The sequence below is a fragment of the Miniopterus natalensis genome, chromosome 17 (assembly GCF_054644295.1).
Source record: "Miniopterus natalensis isolate mMinNat1 chromosome 17, mMinNat1.hap1, whole genome shotgun sequence".
In the NCBI taxonomy this organism is placed as follows: Eukaryota; Metazoa; Chordata; class Mammalia; order Chiroptera; family Miniopteridae; genus Miniopterus; species Miniopterus natalensis.
Genome location: NC_142097.1, coordinates 15,702,514 through 15,719,730, shown reverse-complemented (window position 1 = coordinate 15,719,730; position 17,217 = coordinate 15,702,514). Strand labels below are relative to the sequence as shown.

At 40.7% G+C, this 17,217-nt stretch overlaps 1 protein-coding gene across 1 annotated transcript in view; it reads right to left on the bottom strand.

Moving 5' to 3' along the window:
• BLMH (bleomycin hydrolase) overlaps window positions 1–16,914 on the bottom strand; it is a 35,402-nt gene extending 18,488 nt beyond the window's left edge. Inside the window, exons 1-6 of the mRNA XM_087825994.1 lie at window positions 16,817–16,914; window positions 16,353–16,550; window positions 13,686–13,795; window positions 12,951–13,092; window positions 12,071–12,159; window positions 10,871–10,963 (exon numbers count right to left, since the gene is read on the bottom strand). Of these exons, the coding sequence (XP_087682120.1) occupies window positions 10,871–10,963; window positions 12,071–12,159; window positions 12,951–13,092; window positions 13,686–13,795; window positions 16,353–16,550; window positions 16,817–16,829 (645 nt within the window). The 5' untranslated portion in view covers window positions 16,830–16,914. The remainder of the gene's footprint in view (window positions 1–10,870; window positions 10,964–12,070; window positions 12,160–12,950; window positions 13,093–13,685; window positions 13,796–16,352; window positions 16,551–16,816) is intronic.
• Window positions 16,915–17,217: the final 303 nt, after the last annotated feature.

The window sequence follows — 17,217 nt, the reverse complement described above, 5'->3', positions numbered from 1 at the left end:
GTAAGAAATCAGTGGCTAGAATCAAGCCAGAAATTTCACCAGAAATCTAATACTGTTCCAAAAATTGGAAGGTTGATGTCCAGGATTTGATATCAGTCAACTTCTGAATTCTTAAATAAACACTCTGAACAATACAATTCTGAAATATTAAATATTTAGTGCTTAGTATCTGCCCCACATCACTACAGGATGAGTAATTTTAGAAGCACAACTTTCTTCAAGCTGCTTTTCTGTTGAACAGTCATTAATGCTTCCTTAGTACTTCCCACAACAAATCTAAACTCCATGACCTGATTTTTTTTACCTTTCTATAAACTTTCTTACGTAGGCATAACTTACATTCAGTAAGTTGTAAAGTACACTAACCATTAGTATACAGCTCAATTCAATTTTTTACGTACATATACACCCATGTAACCACCATTCAGATCAATAACACAGAACATTTGCAGGGCTCCAGAGGTTCTCTGGCCCCTTTGCAGTCAAACTTCCCCCAATGTAAGCACCATTCTCACTTATATAACTATTGATTAGTTTTGCCTGTTCTTTAACTTTATATAAATGGAATCAGACAGCATGCTCTCTTTTGTATCTGGCCTCCTTTGTTGACATAATACCATGAGATTCACTCATGAACCTCACTATTAGTACTTTGACACTGTATCAGTAATTTTTTTTTATTGCTGTGTATTATTCCATCATGTAAATATGTTACAATTTCTCTACTCTCCTATTGATGGATGTGTGAATGGTTTTCAGTCTGGAGTTATTATGAATAATGCTGCTTACCACACTTATCCAAATAGCTTTCAAAGGGGTGGAAGGAATTTATAGACTTACCAGCAAAGTAAGAGAGTTCCAGTTATTCTGTGTGCTTGCTAATACCTGACATTGATTTTACTTATGGTGGTATGTAATGGTACCTCAGTGTGGTTTTAATCTGCATTTCCCTGATAAACGTGGTCAGATTTTAAAGGCTTAGTAACTTCGCCCAACCTTATTTCCCATCAGGGACTCTGAACTCCAGTCAGGCCTGTCTGAGTCTCTCCCCACTCACTGTCTGCTCAATGCACTCAGCTCACTGTCACCTTCACAACTTTGTTTACTGTGTTCCTCAGATCCCAATCCTAGGCCCATGCTTTCAAGCTCAGTGCAAGATGCCCCTCCTCCAGAAAGTTTCCACTAATTCTTCCAGCTCATACTAACCGCTCCCTTTTCTGAATACTTCTGGAATAAAAATTTAACATCTGGTTTCACAGTGCCATTTATGTTTCTCTAATGTCTCTCTTGCTGGACTTAATCTATTAGGGACAGGATCTGGGTCTTAGACATATCCCAGCGAACCCTAGAAGAACCACATTAAAATCGCTTTTCTTAAATCAGTTCTCCAGTGACTGGTGTGAAATTTGAATTTTGGAGTTCAAGCTGGGATTCTGCTCTCTTTAAAAACATTCTGATGGTGAGGCCTTATTCACATGTACAGGCAATGCTTCCCTAGACTCCAACATGCAGAACGACGCAGTTAAGTCAAACATGCCTGCTCCAGTCCATCTCTGACAGACTGTGGACCTGCACCTGCCACACGCTGGCTACAGCAAACCATTACCTATCAATTCCATTTATAACTAAGGACATTTCCCTCTTTTTCCTCTAATTAAGGGAAGAACAATGGCTCCCCAACACACTGTTAGTTTCTCACTTCACAGATTAGAATCCTATACACTGGAAAATTCTGTATTGGATGGAGTGATTGCCTAACTTGTTTTCCTAAATTTCAGGTAGTGTACCAAATACAAGTAAGATTAGGGCAACCAATCCTACGCGTGTTGTAATCATTCTTGGAGCAGTGGAGCTATTTTATCTTTTAAAATAATATCCTCCTAAATTCTATGGGCTACTTCTATCCCTATGATTTTAACCAGGGCAAGATGAGAGATATTACAGAGGATCACCTGACCCAAATCACAAAGGAACCTTAAAAGCAGGCCAAAGGGAATGCTTCGAGAGCAAAACAAAGCTATAGCCTATAAGAAACACACCTCTCCTTGGACCCCCACTCTGGAGAACCCTCTTCCCTCACTTTGCCCTCCTCTCCCTTTAGAGATGTCCACTCCCCTCTGTTCTAGAATCACCTATGCCTGCCTGTTTCTTAACACCCCCACCCTCACCACTTTCATCCTGAAAGGCCACTTAAGGAACTTGTTTTTGGTGCTCCCTGGCCATTCCTGAGTAGTAGTTTTGAGCAGCCAGGACTTCTCTAGATTGACTTTCAGGGAAATTCGGTAAGTACCGAGTCCCTGCCTGCCTTCCTTACCCATCAGGGAACGTGCACCCAAGATTCCCCAGTTCTTAGTCTGCATCCCGTGTCATCATCAACCACTGAAACTACTGTGCAGTTATTTCCCTTCATCATCCCCATGGCATTCTAGGCCTCAAAAAGCCTTGGGACAGAATGAAAACTGATGCTACGGTTTCAATTTATTCTCTGAACCAAAGCTAGGAAACAAGGAATAGGCCTGCCTATGACATTAGGTCTATAATTCAGGATAAAGAGACTCTTAATTCACGTGTTATTACGGAAGACAGAGCCTGATTCTACTGTCTTTTAACAAACGCAGAGTAACTGACAGAGGAAGAGATGCTCGCCTTTCCTTTATTATATTGTTTTCCGAGACAGAATCTTCCTTTACTAGGATTTACTGTATGGTTTGTGAGCCTGAAGCACCTTAACCCATCTCTTTTAATGTCATATCATCCTCAGGTTGGTTTCCAGCACAAAAAGAAGAGGCAGAGCATCACAATAGCAAGCGCAATTGAGCTACTCTAGCCACGATTAACGAGCCCCGGGACCCACGTGAACCAGAGTCATTTTGTATCCGCACAGCACCAAGGCCACAAACGGCAACTTGATCATGAGGACACTGCCACTGGTAAATATGGTCAAGACAATGACAATGAGATGAGGAGAGTTTTATGGACTTAAATGATATGTATCTTCAACTAGTAACTGTTGTCACATGTAAGAACAACTATCTGTGCGATTCTGATCAATTCTCAGTCATCCAAGGGTGGTTTTTCCAGGTCAGCTGGGCCCTGAGCAAAAAAAAAGGAGAGGCTAGGCCCAGGCCCAGGCCCAACGAAGACTAAGACAACTGAGTAAATTCCTGTTTACTTTTAAGCACATTCTAAATATCAACATGAATGTCTTACACTATAACTTACATAGTGCCTTCTTGTACACAAGACAGGAGCAGTAGAAAGTGTTCAATCATGTCCTCCCCCTCCCCCAAAATGCAGTGGAGGAAATCTGCACTTTCTGCTATCTAAATGAATTGAAGACTTTTGCAGGTTAAATTGCTTATGTTTTATAAATGTGAATTTTTAACACTGGTACATGTAAGGAATGAATGAGAATAAGGATGGCATCTCTTTCCCTTGGACTTCAGTAGAACTGTGATTTGAGACATGCTGCAGTGTTTTGTACCCAAAGCCATTCACACTCAAGTCAGTTTATAACATTTTAGAAGGAATATTTGTCTCCAAGCCAATTAATGATAGTTAATTAAACAAGCTCTAATTAAAAAAAAATCTCCAAAGTATAATCTCCAGGGTCCCTGACGCTACATTTTCTTGACAGAGACTCTGCTGTTCTGAAATAACATTCCCTGTTCCCAAAGGTACGAAACTGGCAGTGAGCTCTGGATGTCCAAGTCTGCTCTCTGGTGGGCAGCCTGGGTGTGTCACCTGCTTCTCGTGAAGATGCACTTGGCATATGGGACAAAAAAAGATACGGGACATTGAATACAAGTTATTATACAGAGCTGAGTATTCCTGAATGAGAGAATCAGGATAGGAAACGGAAAGAAGAAGAACACAGAACGCGTGAGACCTGGAACCCGGGGAAAGGACGTGTGGCTCCCAGTGTGGGACTGAGTTAGCTCCCACGGCCACGGCAACTAGAGACAGACACCAAGTGAGGGGAAGGAGGCAGGATGGAAGAGCTGACCGTCAGTCATAAAAACCTACAAGGGTGAGAGTTTAAAACCAGCTACAGGCAGACACAATACCAAACTACTGAGAGTGTACAGGAAGGTCTAAAGGACTGGAGAAACATTAGTTATTTCTATTATGAAAATGCAAAGCTATAGGGTCCTTAAGAAATTACCTACCCCAACTTTTTAGTTTTATTGACAGAGAAACTAGGCACAAAGGTAAAATGACATATTGATCAGAGTAGAATGGCCACAAGTCCATAAAAGTAGTCACAGTATACAGCTGAGCTTTGAAGAAAGCTCAGTACTGCTGGTAAATGAGCTAGTTCCAAGAGGGAAAGAGTAGGGACCTTGGTGACTATAGAAACGCAGAGAAAGGGGAAAGAAGGGAAGACGGCTCTCTACTGCTTTCTGGTGGGGAATGAAAGAAAGGCAAGGATCTATTTAAAAAATAAAAATTAAAACAAACAAAAAACCCCGTGCCTGCAAAAGCAGGCAAGGAGATACTTTCTGGAGGCATTAAATATATTTCCAGGCAAAGAAAACACATAAAAAGGTACATTTAAAAAGTATGTGCCCTTCCTTCTGTGATGTTAAAGGAAATGAGCTCATAAAGGGAGCTCCATATAGGTTATAATAGTCAAACGATGATCTTGAGACTACTTCTAGAGTGGTGTTGGAATCAAAGAAATAGTTAGAAATGCAGTCTCAGCCCCACCCCTGATCTACTGAATCTGCATTTTAACAAGATCTCCAGGGGATGCACACACACCTCAAAGTTTGAAAGCACTTTAGACCACGCCTGCTCTCCCCTTCCTCTAACGCCTTGCTCCTTCAATGATCATTTCTCTCACCTGCACATCCCCTTCCACACAATGGCTCCCTCACACCGCCCCAACCGCCAAAAGGCCTTCTCTCATATTTACAAGCCGCCCCCTACTTCGAGATACCACGACATCAATTCTTTCCTTTTCCCTGTCCTCTGCATCGACCTGGTCCAAACCACTCTCATCTCTCATCTACACAACCGTAAGGGCCTCCTAACTGGTCTCCCCATTTCCTCTCCTCTTGTTTTACAATCCATTATCAAGGCACCACAGGAAATTTTTTTAAAACAAAAATTAAGCCACATCATTCCTCAGCTTTACGCCCCCACCCCACCCCCCACACAATGGTTACCCTACTTAGAATAAAGTGCAAACTCCTTATCATGGCCAATCAGCTCTATATAAGCCGGCTCTCGCTTCCTCTACAAGATCTATTTCAGCCACTCCCACCTTCTTTCCAGGCTCAAGTCACACTGGCCCCTTCCTACTCCTGAAAAGTACCAGGCTTTCCCCCGAGGGCTTGTGCACTTACCGTGCCCCTCTATCTGCTATGCTGTGTCCAGATCTTTGGTAGCTGGGTTCTTCTCATTACTTATGTCTCAGCTTAGACTTGACCTCAGAAAGGCCTTTTAAAATTCCTCTTTATTCTCCCAACCTGTTTCCCAAACTTTATCATACTTTTCTATAAACATGCTTCTAGTTTTGCCCTTTTCTTTTTTTCTTGTCACTTGGCTGCAACCATTGCTCATTTTTGTTTTGCTTTATACTCAATTTATTTAAACTAAAAAAAGAAAACCAACCAAAATAATTCAACCATTTCTCCCACCTCACAACCCCACCCCTCTAGCAACCACCAATCTGTTCTCTGCATCTATGAGCTTGGGTTTTAAATATATATATAAAAATATAGATTCCACATATAAGAGAGATAACTTGGTATTTTTCTCTGCCTTATTTCACTTAGCATAATGCCTTCAAGGTGCTCCCATGTTGTACAAATGCAAGACTTCCTTCCTTTTTCACGGCTGAGTAATATTCCATCACACACACACCCCACACACATCTCTATCCATCCTTCCATTAATGGACACTTGCGCTGTTTCCATATCTTGGTTACTGTAAACACATGCTGCAATGAACATGGGGATGTAGATATCTTTTTGAATTATGTTTTCATTTTCTTCAAGTAAATACACAGAAGTAGAATAGCTGGATCACATAGTTGTATTTTTAAATTTTGAGGACCCTCCATAGTGTTTTCCACAGTGGCTGTACCAATTTACATTCCCACCGACAGTGCATAAGGGCTCCCGTTTCTCCACTTCCTCATCGACACTTGTTATTTCTAGTCTTCTTGAGAGTGGCTATTGTAACAGGTGTGAGGTGATACCTCATGGTGGTTTTGATTTGCAATTCCCTGATGATTAATGATATTGAACGTCTTTTCATATACCTGTTGGCCATATGGAAAAATGCTTATTCAGATCTTCAGCCCATTTTAAAATAGATTGGTTTTATTTTTGTTTTGCTATTAAGTTGTATATTCTTTACATATTTTGGGTATTAGCCCCTTATCAGATATGATTTGCAAATATTTTCTCCCATTCAGTAAGCTGGCTTTTCATCTGTTGATGGTTTCCTTCGCTGTGCAGAGCTTCTTAGTTGTATGTAGTCACATTTGTTTATTCTGCTTTTGTTGCTTTTGCTTTTGATGTCAGATTAAAAAATCACCACCTTATTTTAATTACTACAGTTTTGCAATGCAGTTTGAAATCAGGGAGGGTAATGTCTCCAGCTTTCTTCTTTTTCAGGACTGCTTTTGACTATTCAGGGTCTTTTATGTTTTCTTCTAGGAGTTTTATGGTTTCAGGTCTTACTTTCTGTCTTTAATACATTTTTTGTGTACGGTATGAAATAGTGGTCCAGTGTTATTCTTTTGCATGTGGCTGTCCAATGTTCCCAACACTGTTTATTGAAGAGACTGTCCCCTCCCCATTGTATATTGTATATTCCTGGCTCCTGTGTTGTAAATTAACCATATAGACATGTAGATTTATTTCTGGGCTCTCTATTCTGTTTCATTGTTCTACGTGTCTGTTCATGCCAAACCACCTTATTTTAATTACTACAGTTTTGCAATGCAGTTTGAAATCAGGGAGGGTAATGTCTCCAGCTTTCTTCTTTTTCAGGACTGCTTTTGACTATTCAGGGTCTTTTATGGTTCCATACAAATTTTAGGAGTTTGTTCTATTTCTGTGAAAAATACAACTGGAATTTTGAAAGGAACTGCATTGAATCTGCATATACTTTGGACAATACAGACATTGTAATAATACTAATTCTTTCAGTCCATGAGCATGAAATATCTTTCCATTTATCTGTGTCTTCTTCAGTTTCTTTCTTTAACGTCTTACAGCTTTCAATATACATGTCTTTCACTTCCTTGGTTGAATTTATTCCTAGGTATTTTATTCTTTTTGATATAATTATAAATGGGATTGTTTACTTAATTTCTCTGATAGTTTATTAATAGCGTATAGAAATGCAACAGATTTTTGCTTACTGATTTTATATCCTGCAACTTTACCGAACTCACTTACTAGTTTTAACAGTTTTCCAATTGAGTTGTTAGGCTTTCTATATATGACATGTCACCTGCAAATAGCAACATGCTTAACACTTAGCAGGTACTGAATAAACACTTGTGAAATTAATCAGTATCAACTTTTTCCTTCTCTCCACTGTCAACCTTCTCAAAACTACCTTCCTTTTCTTGACATGACTCCCTCCTCTCCATCTAGCGCCTCCCCTTCTCCATTCTACTGACACTATTCTACAAAACCCTATTCAGGAAATCCAGCAGCCTTTCTCAGTCTTCAGACATGTCTGTGGACCAGTCTGCAGTATCTGACACTGATGACCAGCACCTACATCACGGCCTAGTTCTCGCACTTGCTTTTATAGAAATAGATGTTTTTGGAAATACATATTATCCAGAATTCTTTGTTCAGACCCATTCTATCCTTCTCTTCTCCCTCAGGGGTTTTAATCATTCCCAAGGCTTCAGCTATCTGCACTATCATCACTATTACGTTGCTAGATCGTTCTTTTTCCTGAGCTCAAGGATTGTCCATATGCTTGAAACCCAATTGCAATTGGACTGTGCCTTGGGATCAGGCATTTTAAAGTCAATGTTCCTCCTCTTCATGGTGGCCTCTGATAAGACCTTCTCTGGAAGGATAAACAACTGCTAATATAGTAACAAACCAATAAAACTAACTTGGGGGGTGTGGGAACTTGAAGGATGGAGAAGAGTGAGGGAAACAGACTTTTCATTGTATGCCTTTTTATATTTTTGATGTTAAAACTTTTTTTAAATCAAAGAAGTCTTTAAAATAAAAAATAAAAATAGAGATAACTAGGTTTCTCTCAGGAAAATCAATTTTGTAGGTCTGGAGCAAGTCTAGGACTATCTATTGTTTTTAAGAGCTGAGAGCAACTGCTACAGAATTTCCTAAGCAAATAATAATGGCTTCTTGTCTCTCTTCATGGCACTGACAGATATTCTTGCTAGTCTTTGTTTTATGTTTTGTTTTTAACAGTGCTTTGGTAGAGAATACCTCAATAACCCAAGGGGATCTTGGGGCTAAGAAAGAGTAGACGCATTGATAAAACACTGCAACAGAGGTGACAACATGTTTCCAAAACAGATCCAACTTGTCTGTCGTCTCACCAAGCAACCTGTACTTCTCTCCTCTCAGAAACAATGCCTTAAGCATAAACCCCTTTCATTCAAAGCTTTCTAAGCTTCATGACTGTGGATAAGTCATCATTTTGATACACCTACAAGGCTAAACATATCAAAGGTACTAATCTGTGGCTTTAAAATCATAGCTACACCTCTCATTACCAAAGAGTCAGGTTCAATAAAGAAGAGTCATTTGGGAGACTGTAAAATTTAAAAATCTACCACACAGAATTCTGTAGTCAACAGTTTAGGCAGAATCATTAAGTAAATCATTCTAAAAGCATCCATCCTCAGGACTTGGTATAATGATGTCTTACTATTTTTCCAAGGTCGGAGTAGGGCAGGTAAGACACGTGAAACACATCTGCCCCGATTCTTATCAGCCAATCAGCCCCATGCTCAGGAGTGGATCTTAGATACATCCTTTAAAAGATCTTAAAGCAAACATCAAAAGCCAACAGGATGCTTATGATCTGCAAGAAGTATTATCTGGGTCCTTTGCTATAACTGCTTATAGAAACTTCATTCTTACTACACCCCACCATTTTCCTATAATCATGAATGAAAGCAAATTATGCAAGAGATAAGGCCTCAACAAGAGAAATCACTCTAAGCACGAGATAGAACTAACATTTACTGAACAACTACAATGTGCCAAGCACTACGCTTGCATTCTTATACTTAATTTCTTATTTGATTCCCACAAAAATCCAATGAGGAATATATTTTAAGTCTCAAAGTGAATCTCAGACAGGTTAAGTATCTTACCCAAGATCACAGAGCTATTAAGTGATAGAGTTGGACTTGAAGTCCATGTCCATCTAACTATTTTTTTCTACTATACCCAGATACCTCTCTTAAATAATATTTATGAAGTAAAGAAAAAGTATGAGATAATTTAAATGCATTTGGCAAAACAAAATCGCTGCATTCATCCATTCAACAAACACTTAAGAAACAGTTATTGTGTTAAGCACGGGCTATGCATTTGAATAAACTGAGACTTGAGAGCCTAAGGAACCTGACCCAGGTCACAAGGCTATTAAATAATAACAATATCATAATTCAGTCTGACTCCAGACCATGCTTTCAAATGCACTAGACTTCCTCTCTAAAATTCAAAGGAAAACATGAGCGCTGTCCGCTGTGGTGAAAGAAAACTGTTAGTTGAGTGATTCCTAGTAATGGGTCCACTAGATGAAAAAGGGGGATGTTTATTCTTTTCTCAAAGCAATGTCAGAGGTTTACAGATATCCAACTGGGTTACGGATGACATTAAGTGATATTCTTCTTTTTTAACCCTCACCCAAGGACATGCTTATTGATTTGCTAGAGAAGGGAGAGGAGGGAGAGACAGAGAGACAGAGAAAGAGAGGAACATCAGCGCTACAGAGAAACATCCACTGGGTGCCTCCCATACACCCCAGGCTGGGAACTGAACCAGCAACCTGGGCACATGCCCCAACTGGGAATCAAACCGGCCACCTTTCGGTGTATGCGACAAGGCTGCAACCACCTGAGCCACACCGGCCAGGGCCGAAGTAATATTCTTAACTGCCTTGACCATAAATATAACCACCTTATATTTGTTTAAGCTTTTTAGGTTTTCCAAAATGTGTTCTGATATAACCATCAACATGCTGTTATACGTAAGTTATTCTCATCTTTAATCCTACAGAATAAAGCCAAAAGCCTTGGTATCTCCTAAGATCCCTCAGAGCTCTGCCCTTCTAGTTTAACTTGCTACCAATCACACTCACAACATTTATGTCTCAGCTACACTATTCTCTGAGAATTCCACCTTTGTTCATGATATTCTTTTTGTCCAGGATGGTCTTCTCTATTATCCATCTGGTAAATTCCTACCGTTCTTTCAAGAGCTGGTTCAGCTGACTGAGTCACTCCCTCCTCTATGACCACCAAGTCCTTTCTCACACGCCTCGAGCATAGGAGTTATAATTATGCATGTGTTTCTTTTCCCCAAGAGACTGAACTCCTTGAGAGTAGAGATTGTCTTTCTCATCTTTGTGTCCCCAGTGTCAAATTCACAGAAGGTATCCAATATTTATGAAATGAATAAAAGAATTGTATAGACTACTAAGCTGGTAATAAGAAGATGGAAGTACATACAAGTCCCATACTAAATGCAAAGTTTATACCTCAGTTTTTACAGCTATACAATAAGTAAATTTCAATTCAATTCAACATTTATTGCAATGACTATAGTTCCTAATCAGTTTAACATATGGGAATATTCTGAGAGTTCTTTAGAAGGGCCACAAAAAAATCCAAATAATTATTACCTCCTCCATCATGGCATCCTGTGTGGCTGAGATTTCTCCTTTGGTTGCTCCACTGTGTACGAGGTTCCGTAGTCGTATACAGAATTCTCTCATCTATGACAGAAAGTTATTCAGTACCCAAAGTCAACTGTAAATGAGCCTAACAGACCAACGCTAGTTCTATTTTGAAGTATATCTCAGGCAAGACCCAGAGCAAAGTTCATAAAAGCAAATGAGTTTTTCTCCGACCAGTCTACTTCCCTTAGAAAAAGCAAGAGACTTAAGACAATTATGCCATTAAGTCACTCTCAGGTTTTTATTTATAATTTTACTGGTTGTCTACTTCTCTGCCAAATCATTATGACCATAGTTATGACAACCTCCAATATAGTTTTCAGCTTCTAGAGATGCCAAAGATAAGGTGAGTCTGGAATCTAACCACAATGCTAAAGAGGATTTTGCTCTCATCTGAAATGGAACCCAATCTATACTACTAATGATCTTTCAGCCTGTAGCTAAGAATCCATAGCGTTTGCTGGGTGGAAAATAACCTACTTCTAATATTGGGGAAACACATCTATAGTTTATTTTAAAATGTAATCTTCCTCCCAGGGATGACAAATGCAATTTAGCCTTATAGATCACGACAGCACATTCTGGTAACTCCCAGTTCTCAAAGATGTCTGGTTGGCAAAGAAATGGGTTGCGTGGAGAAGAGAATGATTTATTAAGATAAATGAAGCAATAAAAAGCAGTTCAGTGACTACATCAAATCTTTAGTGCATGAATAAACTACACTGATGTGGTTTGGGGAACCTCTGTACTCAGTATACTCTTTAAGGAAGTCTCACAAATAGTTCTTTTTGGTTCTACTAGTACATAAAGCTGTCCCAGCCCACCTCCACTAGAGCCAAGTGAGAGGCACAGTACCCAGTGTGCTTCTGGCCCATATTAATTGAACACAGGACTTTCTTTCCTGAGTACCCAGATGAAAATATTAAAATCAATAGAAATAAAAGTGGAAGATTTTAAAAAAGAAAAAACACACCCTAATCTCAATTATTTTTAAAGTTAAAATGTGACTGCATTGCTTTTGAGAGATACTGGTTAGCTATCTGGTACATACACTGAACAATGAAATGCCCAGAAATCCCCTTGGAAAGTCAGGAGTTTTAAGATAAGTACAGCAAATTCAACTCTATCCTACTCCATATGTTGTACCTTGTGATTCAGAATATCATTCATCCTTCTGGTTGCCTCTGTTGTATGGGATTCAGGGAAGCACTTCTTAGGAATAACACCATATTTTTCTAAAAGAAAATGAATTTTAGTGTTCAATAAGGTAAAAATAAACTCCAGCACTCTAACATTAGAAACCCTGGCAAAAATAACCATTGCTTTAAAAACTAGGCTATATTTCGTTGGGTCCAATTCAGAAAACTTAAGAATCTTATGCTTTATAAAATTAAACAGGTTATTTAATCTGCATATTTATCCATCTATCTTAGAATTTACTCTGCTCTTTTTATCTGTCAAACTTTGTAAAGTGCTCAGCATAATAAGGTTTTCTCCAAAGACAACCCTTTTTAGAATGAGGACATTTAATGTGTTTCTTGATTACACCAATGAACAAGAAAAAAGCTTTTTCACAGAAAGTTAGTTCTAGTTAATATAACTTTTTCTTCTCCAAACCACCTTTCACAATACCTATCTCCTTACCATTCCTGGCTGGTGGTTCAGTTGGCTGGAGGATTGTTCCATACACCAAAAGATTGGGGGTTCCATTCCCAGTCAGAGCACATTCCCAGGTTTCAGATTTGACCCTGGGTTTGTCAGGGCATGCATAGGAGACAACCGATCAATGTTTCTCTCTCCCTTCCTTTCTCTCTAAAAATCAATAAAAACATATCCTCAGGTGAGGATTTTAAAAAAGCTACTTTATAGGTGAAATTGTGAGATAAAAGTTCTTAGAGCTAATTATATACCTTTCTGGGAGACCAATTCTACTCTGTACATAACCAACAAAGAAATGGCTTATGCCTAACTACAGAGCCTTGCTTAATCACGCTGTGTTTCACTTCCATTAGAGAAAGACGCTTACCAACAATATTGACAAGCATATCCCACTGTCCACCATCATTTGCAGGATTCGAGAGCAAATACTGCACCAGCCTACCATCCTCAGGTTCCTTTTTCTGGGCTGTGTCCACAAAAGCATTTAAGAAGAAGTAACAGCGTTCAACCTGGAGAAGTTAAATGAAGTTAAAGGAAAAGACAGCTAATACTTTTATTTGCATTATCAACAGAATAGGAGTCTTGGAAGTACTGTAGACCCAACATAGTAGTTTTTGGTTTTTTTTGAGTACAGTATAATTGACGTTAGTTTCAGGTGGGGTCTTTTTGGCTTTTTTTTTTTAATTGAAGCATAATTGATAACATTGTATTAGTCTCAGGTGTACACAGTAGGTATCTTTAAACTAAAGTAGGTAACTAAATATCAGTATCTGGGCTTATAAAAATATTTCTTCTTATATCTATGCATACACATTCAGACAGTGTATCCAAAACAAAGCATTGCTTTATTTTGAAATAAAATCTGATATTTAGAGCCTTCAATCACTAAACATCTAATGGACAGACTTAGTAGACATTTTAAAGATTTAAAATAGTGAATAAAATTATTTACTGTTTTTAGTCAAGTACTACCCAGAGAAGGGTGGTGTCACACCTATAAATGAAAGCAGGACTACAACTTGAAAAGCAAGAAATGAAGAGAGAGTCTCTCCCCTAAGTTTGATAGTGAAACAAAAAGAATCTTTCAAAATCAGTTCCATACCTTGTCCCAGAAAAAGAGATAAGACTGACTAAACTCAAATTCTTCAATATTTAATTTTTTCATGAGTGGAAGTCTCATAACGTTCAGACAAGAAAAGATCCAGCATCGCCCTGCAACGAGAAAGCAAACCAAGACATTACGATGAGTGTTCACATAGATTACATTCCATTTGCCAACAATGAACCCATGACAAGCTGTTGGAAAATTTGACTAAATCAGAAAGTGGAAATATTAAAACAAAACAAAACAAAACAAAACAAGTAATTACTATTTGTACTATATATATGCAAAGGTATAATATTCTTAACATATAAAAAAACCCTCTTTATATATCACATAAAGAATCCATTACAAACCACCTAAGAAAATCACTTTTGAAATACTGATAGAGAAACATGAGTGGAGATCACAAATTGATCATGTCCAAAAAGATACAAGTGGTGAAGAACAAGGGTTTCTTTAACTTTGTTATAAGACACCTATTAAGTGGGGAAACATTTTTAAATTTATAATGCCCAATACTGGCAAGGACTTGGGGAAATAGCATCATGATACACCCTGGATAACAATCTAAACAAGTACTAAATATCTGACGACAATCTGGCCATACATGGTAAAACTTTAAAAAGACCCTACCCTTTAATCTGGAATATGCAGTGTATGCTTCAATAAAAGGTAACCCTAACACAAGTCAATTCTCCTTCTCTCAATAAGAATTAAAATTATCCTTCACATGCATCTTGGCATCAGAGCCTTTGCCATGATTAGATCCACTCTTCCAATAAGAACACATCATTTTTCTTCCATCTAGTATGCCTGGGTCACAGCAATGTTTTGAATCAATTCATGATGCTGTCCCTGAACATTTCACGCCATGCCTCAACTATACAATTACCTTCTTCATTTGTTCTGTAAGTGGATAATCACAAACTTGGCAATGTCGCCATTTCCTGTTCTGACTTAAGCGATCTTTATTTTAGAAGGCCTATTCACGATATCCAGGAATAGATCATGTTCAATTTTTTTCGCCTTTTTAAAAACTGATTTAATCAACTGCTCTCTAAAAGCATCTAAAACTAGCACGAATTGAGGTCATTTCAGAGTAATGTCTTTTGTCGAACTGCACTTTAAAATAACTGAGAGTGCTCATTATGAGAGTCTTTGTAAGGTCTCAAATACAGAATAACTCTCCTTTCTGAAGAAAAATTCAGAGGGGAAAAAATGACTTTTATTTGGGCATAACTTTTACTAATATGAAAATACGTTCGCAATATATTGGTAAGTGAAAAGGGTGGGTAGGTTATCTAACAATATTTAAGATATCCACCCATATTTCAATAACATACACACACACACACACACACACACAGAATAAAGGCTTGACAGAAAAAAATGTTTACTTGTTGTTATTTTGCAAATATTCTCCATTGAACTATAGTAATTTTGTAACAAAAGGAAAACAATTAAAAGTAAGTAACTACAGTGCTTTTTGAAAGTCATTAATGACTTAGTATACCTCATCTTTACCTTGGGTTTATCTGTATCCCACCTCTCTCTTATCTACTATATCATCATTTCCCATTAGCAGGAACCTACATGAACTGTTAAGGTAAAAGAACATGAAAATAAACTACATTGCTCATGTGTTATTTGTACCTTTTGTAAATAAAAGTGACACTACAGAATATATGAGACTTGATCTTTTCCAAATGAATATTTCCAGGCTTTTCTCTAAGAGGTCACCACAATCTAAATTACGTAGGGCTGCTGTAACATTTCTAACTATATAATGTATAGCTTGATAGTCCAAACCACCACCCCACACCATACACTTTCTACTGCAGCAAAATATTAATTATTGCAAGGTCATGATTTCCTTCCCTTAAAATTTAAAAATCAACTTTGCTGAGATAGAATTCACATATAGTAAAATATACCCACGTTAAACGTACAGTGTGAGTTCTGCCTGCCTCTAAGCAAGCACTGATCCGCTGCCTGTCAAAATACACAGACTGGGAGTAGTTTTAAAATGGACAGACTTTAAAAAAATCCATTTAGTACAAATTTCTTGTGAGAATGTCCTCCTCACTTAGATTCCTTCCACGGTAGCTGACCGTAGTGCTAGAAAGCAAACAGGAAAACGAGAGGTCTTGATCAGCAAGACCTGACAACTGAATATTTTTCTGGGTTACAAACTGGTCTAATGGTGGCAACTGAGGCAACATTTCCTAAAGTGTCGACCACCAAGCACGTTCGAAAATAACATTCGATGACACGCAGACTGGCTACATTGTGCCTTTTCCGTTTTATACGCCTGTCTATGGCCTTCAGGGCAACTTGGGGGGAGAGCTCTAGGGAATGAACATTTGCGCGCGGTCTGTTTTGCACCAAGGGCGTGTCTCTGCCCAGGACACGGGGGTGCAATCACTTAACTTCAGCACAGGGTCCCCTGAATGACATTCAAACATGACCGTGGACTCGTCACTGGAGCGCTCAAATAAAATATGCTAACAGTAGCCACAGCGCACCAAAACCAACCACAGGGTAAGATATACCCGAGCCCGCCTCTCCCCGGCCCTGTCCTCCGGGGATTTACTAGCACAGCCTTCAGCCCAGACCTGGGCTCCCCAGGCCGTCCGCCCAGGGGCCGCCGAGGCGCCGGCTCACCTGAGCCCTTCTGGTTGGTGACGGGCTTGCCCTCCTGCGGCACCGCGTGCTGGAACACGTGCTGCACGCCCTGCACCGTGGCGCGCCGCAGGCACAGGTCCAGCAGGTCGTGCGTGGTCCCCACATTCTGCGCCAGAAGGAACTGGGGGTCGGAGTTCAGTTTCTGAATCAGAGCAGCTACCTTCTCGGAATCCAGTCCTGCTGGGAGACCAACTGGGGCTGTGACACCAGAAACGGGCCGGGGGGGGGGGGGGGGGGCGCATCCCGACTCCCGCACCCCGGCTCCCAACTTCGGGAGCGCCGTGACCCCAAGACGCCGGCTTCCTCCCGCCCAGGCTCCATCCCCGCCTTTGGTCCCGGTCCCGGTCCCGGTCCCAGCCCTTCCCGCGGCGGGGCCTCCGGGGCCCAGCGGAGCAGCGAGGGGGGCCCGGCCCGGGCGGCCCGGCGGGGACAGGGCGCCTCACCCGCGCTGCTCATGGCGCCCGCGCTGCCGGCCGGGGAGCCGTGGCTCTCGGGGTCCTCTGCCAGCGCCCGGGCTGCACGGCGGGCCGCCGCCTCCGGGTCCCCACCTGCGTCTCGCACCCCGGGCGCCGCCGGAAAGAGGAAACGGGTCGGCGGCGGCGGAGGGCTGAGGCCGACAGAAACGGGGTCCGCGGAGGGACAAAACTCCCTCCCTCGCGTTGCTGAGTCAGCGCCGCGGGCCGGCCGCTCCGGAGGCTGCGGGGGCGGCTCGCTGACGTGCCCGGGCCGCCCGCGTCCCCGCCCGGCGGCGCCCAGGCCGTGCCCGCCCCGCGGCCTCCAGCCGCTGCCCACGGCCCCGGGCGGCACCCGCGCCCCCGCCCCCCGCCCGCCGCGGTCCCGCCTC